The sequence below is a fragment of the Rhinopithecus bieti genome, unplaced genomic scaffold, assembly GCF_001698545.2.
Source record: "Rhinopithecus bieti isolate Rb0 unplaced genomic scaffold, ASM169854v2 scaffold_14229, whole genome shotgun sequence".
NCBI classification, from domain to species: domain Eukaryota; kingdom Metazoa; phylum Chordata; class Mammalia; order Primates; family Cercopithecidae; genus Rhinopithecus; species Rhinopithecus bieti.
Window position 1 is genome coordinate 1,182,894 of NW_016807978.1, and position 13,236 is coordinate 1,196,129.

At 39.3% G+C, this 13,236-nt stretch overlaps 1 protein-coding gene across 9 annotated transcripts in view; it reads right to left on the reverse strand.

Moving 5' to 3' along the window:
- Positions 1-409: 409 nt before the first annotated feature.
- CARF (calcium responsive transcription factor) overlaps positions 410-13,236 on the reverse strand; it is a 90,767-nt gene continuing 77,940 nt past the window's right edge. For 4 of the 9 annotated variants that reach the window (XM_017884384.1, XM_017884385.1, XM_017884387.1 and 1 more), the window contains 5 exons: positions 11,255-11,417; positions 8,093-8,156; positions 3,574-3,704; positions 2,820-3,189; positions 1,264-1,740 (listed from right to left, as the gene is read on the reverse strand). In XM_017884384.1, coding sequence (XP_017739873.1) covers positions 1,622-1,740; positions 2,820-3,189; positions 3,574-3,704; positions 8,093-8,156; positions 11,255-11,417 — 847 coding nt within the window. In that variant the 3' untranslated portion in view covers positions 1,264-1,621. Of the gene's footprint in view, positions 1,741-2,819; positions 3,190-3,573; positions 3,705-8,092; positions 8,157-11,254; positions 11,418-13,236 lie in introns of those variants that run through there. The other 5 variants (XM_017884389.1, XM_017884390.1, XM_017884388.1 and 2 more) reach the window with 4 other exon arrangements.

Below are 13,236 nucleotides of genomic sequence, written 5' to 3' on the forward strand. Positions count from 1 at the left end.
CTCCTGACCTCTGATCCGCCCGTCTCGGCCTCCCAAAGTGCTAGGATTACAGGCTTGAGCCACCGCGTCCGGCCTAAAATCTTTATTTTTAACATATAAAATATACCCACAAATGGTCTCTGGAGAAACAAAAGCCTTTAGGTTAATTTCCTGAAATTATAGTTGATATTTCTAGTTTACCAATCTTTTTTTTTTTTTTTTTTGTATGGAGTTTCTCTCTTGCTGCCCAGGCTGGAGTGCAATGGTGCGATTTTGGCTCATTGCAACCTCCGCCTCCAGTGTTCAAGCGATTCTCCTGCCTTAGCCTCCCAAGTAGCTGGGATTACAGGGCCCACCACCACACCCAGTTAATTTTTGTATTTTTAGTAGAAATGGGGTTTCACCGTGTTGGCCAGGCTGGTCTTGAACTCCTGACCTCAGGTAGTCCACCCACCTACGTCTCCCAAAGTGCATGAGCCACCATGTCCAGCCTAGCATCAATCTTTAGACAACAGATGCTTATAATGAATATACTGCTTAGTACTTATTTGGTATTTGAAGTTAATATACTTACTTAACAAAGAAAATATCCCAGATCAGATGTTTTAAAGTTTTAAATATAAACTAAATTTTAAACTATAAATACTTACCTTAAAATACTAGAAATCCTAATACCCCATCAATTCAGTAAGAGCTCTGGCATAGAAAATGTAACTACAAATGAAATTATTTTTTAACCAGCACTGGATCTTCATTACAAAATAAGGGGAAAAAAAAATCCTCTGCTGTCATCAAAAAGTTTCCCAAATTATCTGTAAACACCAAGGAATTCTATTATTCTTTTTCAATTCTCTCAATTTCTACATCTTTCTACCTATGGTGTTTTACTTCCAATTTAGCACAAAGCCATGCTACATATGCTGATTTCTGTTGCTTATCTGATTAATTCAAGTAAAAATTCTCAGTACTTACCAAGACACTTTAAATTTCTATTAGATAACTATTAATATACTGTTGGTTTGTAGTTAAAAGTACAAAAATTAGAAGGGAAGAGGCTAAAATACAACTGCACAGTCTCCACAGATATAGCTGCTGGACTTTGTGTTATGATGTAAAATCTAATACTTCATCTTTCTTAATGAGATAGATTATAAACATTTTCTTACCTGTCCGGCAATTAAAAATTTCTTCACAACTTTAAAGAGAGAACAAGTTCCTTCAGAACTTAAAAAAATTCATGATATACATACATACATACAAACATACATTCACACAATGTTGCTGTTGCTGTTGTTCTTTTCTGTTTTGTAAGAACCAAAATTGAATATTTCCAAGGATAAGTTAACTAAATTATTTGTGTTCAGACTGTATTACTGTGGATAAGTTCAAAAGAGCTTTTGAAATACTGGCCTTATTAGATAATCAAAGAGCACAAAAATTACACAAAATAAGAAGAGTAAAACATCTCTTAAGGAAGGTAAAAATATGGAACTGGCAATAAATACATCAGTTTTAAATAAAAGCTTCTCATCAAACTGGTCTTCAGTCCAATTATCTCAATGCCACGCTTTGACTATATTCACCTTCTTTTCTAAGACATCAGAAGTCACCAGAGTTGTAAATTCTGAAAAGCTTCAATAATTTATATAGCAGATAATTTCTTATAGTCCACAATTTTTTTTGCTTCCATAGACAATGCTGGTTCTTTGGGTTCTTGTTTAACTTGGCTCACAGAAATGGTACTTTCTGGATTTTCTTCAACTTTAAAACAAACAGAAAATCCTAAAAGTTAATATACTTCATGACACTGGAAGAGAGGGGAAAATATTTTATATTCTAAAATAACTTCTGTGAAAACTTTTGTTTTCAAAGCAAACTGCAAATCTTTTCCCACAAAAGTGCCCAATCCAGAACAATTTGTGTGCAAAGAAGTAACAGATAAAGTAGGAGTTAACAGAGTTTACTTCTATGTTGACAGAGATTAGTAATAAAGTCAAGGTAACAAGGTCTTAGGTTAAACCTAAATGCCCAAGTCTTACTAGTTCCCTTTCAACTCAACATTTATTTTGTAATTCCAAATCTTCCTTTCAGCCAGGTGCAGTGGCTCACTCCTGTAATCCCAGCACTTTGGGAGGCTGAGGTGGGAGGACTGTTTGAGCCCAGGAGTTCGAGACCAGCCTGGGCAACATAGTGAGCCCCCATCTCTTTAAAAAAAAAAAAATTTAAATAATTTGCCCATTATGGTGGCGTGTGCCTATGGTCCCAGCTACTTGGGAAGCTGAGGTGGAAGGATTGCTTGAACCAAGGAGAACAAGGCTGCAGTGACCTGTGATTGCATCATTGCACTCCAGCCTGGGTGACACAATGAGACTCTGTCTCAAAACAACAAAAAACCAAAAATGAAAATCTTCCTTTTAACCTTTATATATGCGTACTTCATTTCACTTTTCTTTGTGTATGTGTGTATATATCAATTCTTCCATAATAACTTTGCATGAAAATATTTTTCCTTGTTTAATTTTTTCCTATTTTTTTCATGTACTCTAAAATGACCTTCCTGGTTTCACATTACCACAGATTTTCCATGGAAAACAGGTAATGAGGGAACAGTAATTTCTATGGCACTAAATAATTAGAAATAAGGAGAAGAAAAAAATTAAAGGTTAAAAGTTCTAAAACTCAGGCTAATGAAATCTCCTCCTTCTCTCTCATAATTTTGCATCACTTATATAATATCAGAGACGCACTGGGAAGAAATAGTAGTTTTATTTATAGTATAAAATAGTGTTGATAATCCACAAAGGTTACAACAATAACATCACAAATTGATTTCAACTTACTAAGAGCTGAGTGGTTGTCTATAATCTGTATTGGAATAGTATGCACATCTCCCAACAGAATTCGATGAACAGTTCCTTCCAGATTCCCTGTATCCTCAACACCTCCAACTTCTACCAGCTGGTCCATTCCAACTAGATTTTGATCTGGTTCTGGAAGGTTACCCATGGTGGAAGCAGTACTATTGTTTTGGGTTAGGCATGTATCTCTTTGAAGGCTATGACTTTGACCAAGCAGTAGAGAATTATTATTCATTACAGCACTTCCTATTGGATCCAGAAGTCCTGAAGGACTAGAGGATGGCTGGTTATTTACTGATATCAGAGCTGGTGATTCATCAGGAGAGGTGAACCTTGGTTGTAACTGCAAACCCTTTTAAACCAAAAAGAGTTACATCAAAATGTTTGAATTTACTATGTATGATATTTTCATAGGATATACTATTCTTTTATCAAAAAATCCGAACAAATAAAAAGAGTATGGTTACAAATAAATATTAAATGAAGAAAGAAATAAGAATCAAGGGAAAAGTAGTACAACTAAATTTATTGCATTCATAGTCAACCTTAAACTTTTAAAAAACATACTGTTTGAGTTATCTTAAATCAAGAAACAAAAAGATCAGGAAATTAACAATGAAAACATATTTAATCATTATTATAATTCTGTAACAATTCTCTAAAATCCCTAGAAGAAGAGGTGAATTGAGGAATAAAGAGAAGGACTTCAAATTTGGATATTTTACTGGATACCTACCTGCAGTTGTGTAAATATTTTGGGCTGAAATGAGGAGAGTGAGGAGAGCAAGTGGGTTGGCTCAGGAGACAAAGAACCCCCTGTCTGATTTGTTTCCACTTTGGTGGTAATTGATTCTCCTGGTGAATTTCCTAAATTATATTAAAGAAACTATTAAAACAAATTTTTTTTTTTTTTTTTTTTTGGAGGGGTTTTCGCTCTTCCCCCCCCGTGGGCCCCGGTTTTTTTTTTTTTTTTTTTTTTTTTTTTTTTTTTTTTTTTTTTTTTTAGTAGAGACGGGGTTTCACCGTATTAGCCAGGATGGTCTCGATCTCCTGACCTCGTGATCCACCCGTCTCGGCCTCCCAAAGTGCTAGGATTACAGGCTTGAGCCACCGCGCCCGGCCAACAAAATAATTTTTATGGCTTCTCTGAAGTCATAAAAATACTTTATTACAACCCTTTCTATCAGAACTAAAATACCAACTAATTTCAAAGTTTTGCAAAGGACTTCAGTAAGTCATCTAGCCCAAGGGTCCCTGACCCTACCAGTCTGTGCCTTGTTAGGAACTGGGCTGCACAGCAGGAGGTGAGCATGGGGCAAGCAAGCCTTACTGCGTGAGCTCTACCTCATGTTAGATCAGCAGAGGCATTAGATTCTAGGATCTAAGTTGCATGCTCCTTATGAGAATCTAATGCCTGATGATCAGAGGTGGAACAGTTTCATCCCAAAACCATCCCCCCAACTCTCCACCCTGGGTCTGTGGAAAAATTGTGCTCCACAAAACCGGTCCTTGATGCCAAAAAGGCTGGGGACTGCTGATGCAGCCCACTATTTGCAGAACCTGGCAGATAATGAGAATCTCTAAGGGATGTTTAAGAAAATATAGATTCCTAGGTTTAACCTCCATTAATTTTAATTTGGTAGATCTAGAATGGGATTCTCCCTCCATATCCATGGGAGACTGGTTCCAGGACCTCCGTCAGAAATAAAAATTTGCAGATGCTCAGTTCCTGATATAAAATGGCATAGTATTTGCATATAATCTAAGCATATCTTCTCACAAACTTTAAATCCTCTCTGGATTACCTATAATACACAATACAAGGTAGAAGTCCTCCAATATACTTTAAATCATCTCTAGACTATAAGAAGGAAAAAATATATGTACATGTTTGGTATACATCCAATTAAAAATATATTTTTTATCAGTGGTTTGTTGAAGCCATGGATACAGAACCCATAGATACAGAGGCACAACTATATATATATATATTTTTTTTACCTTGAAATACACTATATCTGTAACGCGAATCTAGTCTGTTCTCCGTACTATAATGCTGGACTATACTAAGCTTCTCTAGATGTGTGAAATTTAAGGAGCTTCTCAATTAACATCAAACTTAATTCACCTTTTGTAGCCCTAGTAACTAGGATAATACCTGGAAAAATTGTTCTTTAATGATAACAGCATTAAATTTATTTCAATAACTCATTTTGGTATAATGAATAAAAATTAAAACTCTTTTTTTAATATCTCAAAGTTAAACTAATTGTAGGGAATTTGAATCATTCTCATGTAATTCTTATACGTCAACTCAAATATATTCATCTCTTTAAGTCAATGAAGAACTAATTATCAGCCAGGCGAAGTGGCTCACGCTTGTAATCTCAGCTCTTTGGGAGGCCGGGGCAGATGGATAACTTGAGACCAGGAGTTTGAGACCAGCCTGGGCAGCATGGTGAAACCTTGTCTCCAGTAAAAATACACAAATTAGCCGGGTGTGGTGGCATGTGCCTGTAGTCCCAGTTACTTGGGGGGCTAAGGTGGGAGGATCGCTGGAGCACGGGAGGCAGAGGGTACGATGAGCCAAGATCGTCCCACTGCACTCAAGCATGGGTGACAGAGTGAAATCCTGTCTCAAAACAGAAAAAGAAAACCTAATTATCAATGAATATTTATTGCTTCCATACTAGTTTTAAAATGGCTATAGTATCAGAGAAGAATGGATTTAAGTACTAGCTTTCTGTGTGACCTTCAATATGCTATATAACTCAGTTTCTTTTCTTTCTTTTTTTTTTTTTTTGAGACAGACTCGCTCTGTTGCCCAGGCTGGAGTGCGGCGGCGCAATCTCGGCTCATTGCTCTGCCTCCCGGGTTCAAGAGATTCTCTTGCCTCAGTCTCCTGAGTAGCTGGGACTACAGGCGTGTGACACCATGCCCAGCTAATTTTTGTATTTTTAGTAGAGACAGGGTTTCACCATGCTGACCAGGCTAGTCTTGAACTCCTGACCTCAGGTGATCCATCTACCTTGGCCTCCCAAAGTGCTGGGATTACAGGCGTGAGTCACTGCATCCATCCTATAACTCAGTTTCTAAACTTCAGCTTCCTCATCTGTAAAATCAGCATAAGAGTCCTTTCTCAATGGACCACTGAGAGGACTAAATAGCACTCAAGCATGTCTTGGCTTCTTCATTATTAATGTCCTTTTACTTCACTACTGTAGTCACCCACCACTATCGTCATACTCTGGATGATCCTACCTCTAAAATCTGAAGTTCAAACAGCTCATTCTCTGATCATAACCTCTTATTTTTTTATTTTTATTCTGTTTTCGAGATGGAGTCTTGCTCTGCTATCCAGGCTGGAGTGCAGTGGCGTAATCTCGGCTCACTGCAACTTCCATCTCCCGGGTTCAAGCGATTCTCCTGCCTCAGCCTCCTGAGTAGCTGGGATTACAGGCATGTGCCACCACGCCCAGCTAATTTTTATATTTTTAGTAGAGACGAGGTTTCACTATGTTGGCCAGGCTGGTCTCAAACTCCTGACCTCAAATGATCCGCCTACTTTGGCCTTCCAAAGTTCTGAGATTACAGGTGGGAGCCACTGTGCCCAGCTATAATCTCTTATTCTTCCAGAAATTTTGCTCAGGCACTTCACCACAATTGTTCTTCAACCTCATGTGAACCTCCAGTCAATTAATCCCTCAGTTTTCTTCAGATCCATCAACCTCTTTCTTAATAAAATTCGTTCCCCATCCAGCTTACAGTCCTAGGTCTATAATTTCAGTTACTCTTTCACAAGTACCTAAACTCTCTTGCCTCTCTGTCCTTTGGTCATATCCCTCAAGTAAAACCCTAACTCTGCATAAAAATGGCTTTCCTTCCCAATACACGGGAAGCTGAGTGCCACTGAAAAAGAAACTCACTAATTCTACTAATACCAATTCATTATTAACTTTGATTGGACCTTCACCTGTATCTGGCAATGTTTTACTCTCTATCCAGGATAGTTTCTAATTTGCATTTCCATGCCACCCTTCTTCAAACCTTTCCTTATCCTTAGCACTCTTACAGAGAAAAGGGAAGCCAACAGAAGTTTCAACTTCCCATCACCATCTTCATCTATCTTTTCAGTTCTCTACTATCTTAAAATACCTTCCCTCAACCCTATTTGCCATTGCAAAATTCCTGAAAAAGTGGCACACTTTTTAAGGAGTCCCTACTCCTTCCTCATCTCCCATTCACCCTTCAATCACCCCAATATGGCTTCCTCCCAATCCACTCCACTGAAATGGCTCAGATAACTCAGCTTTACAAACCTAGTAAGTCCTTTATTCTCTCTCCTGCCCTACCAATGCTCTATTCTTTTGCCAGTGTTGCTGAGCTCAGTAAATGCTATCAGTCAGTTGCTCATTATAGAAATTCAGAGGTTTGGTCGGGCACAGTGGCTCATGCCTGTAATCCCAGCACTCTGGGAGGCCAAGGTGGGTGGATCACCTGAGGTCAGGAGTTTGAGATCAGATTGGCCAGCATGCCGAAACCCCATCTTGACTAAAAACACAAAAATTAGCCAGGTATGGTGGCATGCGCCTGTGATCCCAGCTACTTGGGAGGCTGAGGCTGGAGAATCACTTGAACCTGGGAGGCGGAGGTTTCAGTGAGCCGAGATTGTACCACTGCACTTCAGCCTGGGTGACAGAGTGACACTCTGTCTCAAAAACAAAAAAAGAAATTCAGAGGTTTAACTTTATATAGGGGGTGAAGTTACGAATGTACTTAAAACAAAAGAGTTTACAATTTGAGTACTAAGAGGAGTTTGCCATGCAGAAGAAAAAAGACATTTCCAGAAGAAAGAACAAATGCAAAAGGGTGGAAATAAGTTTGGAATATTGAAAGGGCACAGCAGTAAGAACACAGGAGAAAAAACAACCATAAAAAATGGACCATAGTTCCCAGATCAGGGCATCTTAGGGTTATGACTACTGGAATTAGCCAGACTTATAGTGAATTAGCTACAGTTAACTGTGCTAGTTATCAGCTTCAAAATTTCAGTCATAAAAAAGCATTAAAAGCAAAGTATAAGAGGAAATTAAAATAGCAGGAATTATGTTGATAAACCATAACAAAGCTGCTCCCACGTCTTTGGATCCTGGTTTCCTTATCTATAAAATTTGATTAGATGACATAATATCTTAAGTTCCTTCCAGTTAAACACTGTTTGAATTTATATTTTAAACGTATTCAAGAAAACCTACCTTCTGCAAATGTAACTGTCACGGTCTCTTTGAGAATATTCCCACTGTCTGTAGTCCATTGAAGCTGAAATGGAAACATTTATTTCAGTAAAAATAAAGCTCTTATACTGAAAAATATCTTAAGATGTCATTACAACTGTCGTATTTTATTCACAGCATGTGATTTATTCTGAAACTACTCTCTTCACTTGTTCACATTTTCCAAGCAGAAGTATACTTTACTATACAAATATATTAAATTCCTGAGTTTAGAGAGCAGGAATTTAGACAACAAGTGTAGATGACAAGGACTACTTCTAACATTTAGATAGTGGCCGGGCGCGGTGGCTCAAGCCTGTAATCCCAGCACTTTGGGAGGCCGAGACGGGTGCATCATGCGGTCAGGAGATCGAGACCATCCTGGCTAATACGGTGAAACCCCGTCTCTACTAAAAAATACAAAAAACTAGCCGGGCGACGAGGCGGGCGCCTGTAGTCCCAGCTACTCGGGAGGCTGAGACAGGAGAATGGCGTGAACCCGGGAGGCGGAGCTTGCAGTGAGCTGAGAGCCGGCCACTGCACTCCAGCCTGGGCGGCAGAGCAAGACTCCGTCTCCAAAAAAAAAAAAAACATTTAGATAGTGAATAATTAAGAGCTATTGGGCTGGGTACAGTGGGTCACGCCCATAAGGCTTGGGAAGCCAAGGCTGGAGAAGCGCTTGAGGCCAGGAGTTTGAGATCAGCCTGGGCAACAAAGTGAGACTCAGTCTCTACAAAAAATTAAAAAATTAGCTAGGTGTAATGGCTGGTGCCTGTAGCTCCAGCTGCCAGGAGGCTAAGGTGGGAGGACTGCGTGAGTCTTGGGAGGTCGTGGCTGCAGTGAGCCGTGATTGTGCGAGTGCACTCTGGCTGGGCAACAGTGAAACTCTATCTTAAAAAAAAAAAGAAAAAAGACAAAGAGTTATAGATTGCAAGAAACAGTTTTGGCTTTTAAAATATCCATATTTTTTCAGATACTGCATTTGGATAATAGAAGTTAGGAGAGCAAAAGATATTGCACCTCAGATTTAATGGCATAATCACTGGCTGTATTGTAATTAGCTGTTTCTGGGTAATTAATATCTTCAGAGTAGGCAAAATTTTCACAGAAATGACTAATATTCAGGGAGAAACTACCATATCAAACTATGAGTTAAGGTGGGACGCGGTGGCTCATGCCTGTAATCCCAACACTCTGAGAGGCCAAGGAGGGCAGATCATGCGAGGTCAGGAGTTCAAGACCAGCCTGGCCAACATGGTGCAACCCGTCTCTAATAAAAACAAAAAATTAGCTGGGCATGGTGGCTAAAACCTGTAATCCCAGCTACTTGGGAGGCTGAGGCTGGAGAATCGCTTGAAACTGGGAGATGGAGGTTGCACTGAGCCAGGATCATGCCACTGCAATCCAGCCTGAGCAAGAGAGAGAGACTCTGTCTCAAAAAAAAAAAAAATAAATAAATAAATAAGTATGAGTTCAACTGATATCCATAGATGACATATGGAACCAACATTATCACTTTGGGCAATCAGGTATGAACAACTGTATGGATGGAAGGATGGATGGATGGATATTTAGTTATTAATTAAGATGGAGTTTTGCTATTGTCACCCAGGCTGGAGTGTGATGGCATGATCTCAGCTCAATGCAACCTCTGCCTCCCGGATTCAAGTGATTCTTCTGCCTCACCCTCCCGAGTAGCTGGGACTATAGGCACCTGCCACCACGTCCAGCTAATTTTTGTATTTTTGGTAGAAATGGAGTTTCACTGTGTTGGCCAGGCTGGTCTCGAACTCCTGATCTCAGGTGATCCACCTGCCTCAGCCTTCTAAAGTGCTAGGATTATAGGCACGAGCCAACGCACCCGGCCCAAACAACTGTATTTAAATTTGCCCATTTATTAAAAAAAGGGAGAGGAAATATATACAATAGTACTCAATAAATGTCTGTTAAATTAGTAAGAATAATTTTTACAGAGAAAATACATGTTGATTTTAAAATAAAGATTAGTGGTTTTCTGTTGTTGTTTTTGAGATGAAGTCTCACTCAGTCTCCCAGGCTGGAGTGCAGTGGTGCTATCTCAGCTTACTGCAACCTCTGCCTCCCAGGTTCAAGCGATTCTCCTACCTCACCCTCCCAAGTAGCTGGGATTACAGGCATGTGCCACCACACCCAGCTAATTTTTTTTTTTCTTTTTTAAGATGAAGTCTCGCTCTGTTGCCCAGGTTGGAGTAAAGTGGTGTGATCTCGGCTCACTGCAAGCTCTGACTCCCGGGTTCACTCCACTCTCCTGCCTCAGCCTCCCAAGTAGCTGGGACTACAGGCGCCCACCACCATGCCCAGCTAATTTTTTGTATTTTTAGTAAAGATGTGTTAGCCAGGATGGTCTTGATCTTCTGACCTTGTGATCTGCCCACCTCGGCCTCTCAAAGTGCTGGGATTACAGCCGTGACCCACTGCGCCCGGCCACACCCAGCTAATTTTTGTATTTTTAGTAGAGATGGGGTTTTGCCATGTTGGTCAGGTTGGTCTCGAACTCCTGACCTCAGGTGATCTGCCCGCCTCGGCCTCCCACAGTGCTGGGATTACAGGCACGAGCCACTGTGCCTGGCCAGTGTTTTTATCATAGAGTTGGAATTCACTGATTTTTCTTCTTGTGAAAGTAATAAAAAACTTTTAGTCATTTTCTAAACATTCAGAGTATTTACATTTTAAGAAAAAGATGCTATACATATATATATTTTTTTGAGATGGAGTCTCATTGAGTCTCCCAGGCTGGAGTACAGTGGTACAATCTTGGCTCACTGCAACCTCCACCTCCTGAGTTCAAGTGATTTTCCTGCCTCAGCCTGCCAAGTAGCTAGGATTACAGGCACCCACTACCATGCCCAGCTAATCTTTGTATTTTTAGTAGAGATGGGGTTTCACCGTGTTGGCCAGGCTGATCTCAAACTCCTGACCTCAGGCGATCCACCTTTCTCGGCCTCCCGAAGTATTGGGATTACAGGCATAAGCTACCACACCTAGGCTATTATATTTTCTTATACTGCAGTTATTCAGATGGCCTAAGAGTAGCCATTCTTATTAGACTAAATATTAACAGAAGCTGAGAAACTCTGTAATAAGGAATTATGGTTGTAATCATACCGTTGCCGGAATAATCTCTGAGTTATATACCATATCTCCATTTCTCAAGGATTTCTGTACCTCATGGATGTGATTTTTTATATCATTTACAGTTGGAAAAAAAGATAAATTATGTCTTTCAGGTACCTCATCGGGTTTGAACAGTTCCCTTTCCACAAATTTTCTGTAAAGAATACAAAATGGAATAAAGACATAAACCATTTAGCAATATGCCTTTAGATCCAAAGAGATAAAGGTTCTCTTTCAGTATAAACCTCTATGAAGTATGGTTTATAGCTCTGTAAGTAATTTATATTTTCCTACTTAAAATTTTCCCATACAACACAGAATTATTATAGACTATAGAAACGTAATATTTTCATTGGTAAACATCTAAATATATTAGAGTGAGTTTTGTTATTATTATTATTATTTTTGAGATGGAGTCTCGCTCTGTTGCCCAGGCTACAGTGCAGTGGCGTGATCTCGGCTCAACTGCAACCTCTGCCTCCTGGGTTCAAGCAATTCTCCTGCCTCAGCCTCCTGAGTAGCTGGGACTACAGGAGTGTGCCACCACGCATGACTAATTTTTTGTATTTTTAGTAAAGACTGGGTTTCACTATGTTGGCCAGGCTGGTCTCGATCTCCTGACCTCACAGTCCACCTGCCTTGGCCTCCCAAAGTGCTGGGATTACAGGCATGAGCCACCACGCCCGGCTGGGCTTTGATATTTTTATGAATTTAAAGAAATCACTATTTTCAGTTTAAGTATAATGTTTTTAATGATTACTATGTCAGGCACTGTATGGAACACTTCACATCAAATATCTCCTTTAACCCTTAATGATCAACGACATAGATACAATTATCATTCCCACTTTACAGATGATAGAACTGAGTACTGTAGAAGTGAAATAATTTGCCCAAAATCATACACCTACCTAGTAAATAAGAGCTTGGGCCTATACCCAGGTTATGTGCGTAAACATCATGTTACATTGCTTCCAAAAGCATCAATTAACATTATATGAAATATGATGGGCTTGAATTTTACACGGAGACAAAAGAAGATAGAAATAGAAGGCAGCACTGTTATTTAATTGTATAAAAAATCAATACATTAAAGAAATGATAAAATTTAACATACATATGCTTATTACATTTGGTAGACCAAATCACAGAACTGTATTATACTTCCCTTCTTAAGATTCAGGTTTAGTAAATAGTGAATGGCTTTACCAAATTTTTGCCTTAAGCTAATGATGCCCCAATGGAAATAAATATAAAACATCTAAGAAAACTGCTAAATAGAAAAGTCATGTATTAATTAGGAAATAATTCTAGGAATTACAGTAAGTTCTCAGTTAACATCATTGTTAGGTTCCTGGAAATTGAGACCTTAAGTGAAAGGACATAACAAAACCAAATTACTTTCTCCAATGCTGTAAGAAAACAACACTGAATCAGGTGCAGTAGCTTGCTCCTGCAATCCCATCTTCTTGGGTAGATCATTTGAGGCCAGGACTTCAAGACCAGCCTGGGCAACTTAGCAAGATCCCTGTCTCTTTTACAAAAAAAGCTAAAAAACAAGAGAAAAAAAGGCATTGAGCAGAACGATATTACTCAAGGACGTGCTGTATTTCCTTTCGCTTAAAGTAGCAGTTTTCAAGAACCTATTGATGACTTTAAGAGGGGGCTTACTATATTTATTTTGTTATTCAGATCAGATTACACAATAATCAGTAAGAGCAAGGCTAAGTATCATAAATCATGGTAATGGGCACAGGCTATAGAGTTAGGCCTAAATTTCAGTTCTGCCACTGCCTTTTCTAATTTTTTTTTTTTTTTTTTGAGACGGAGTCTTGCTCTATTGCCAGGGTAGAGCGCAGTGGCACAATCTCGGCTCACTGCAACCTCCGCCTCTAGGGTTCAAGCAATTCTCCAGCCTCAGCCTCCCAAGAAGCTGGGACTACAGGTGCGTGCCACCACACCCAGTTAATTTT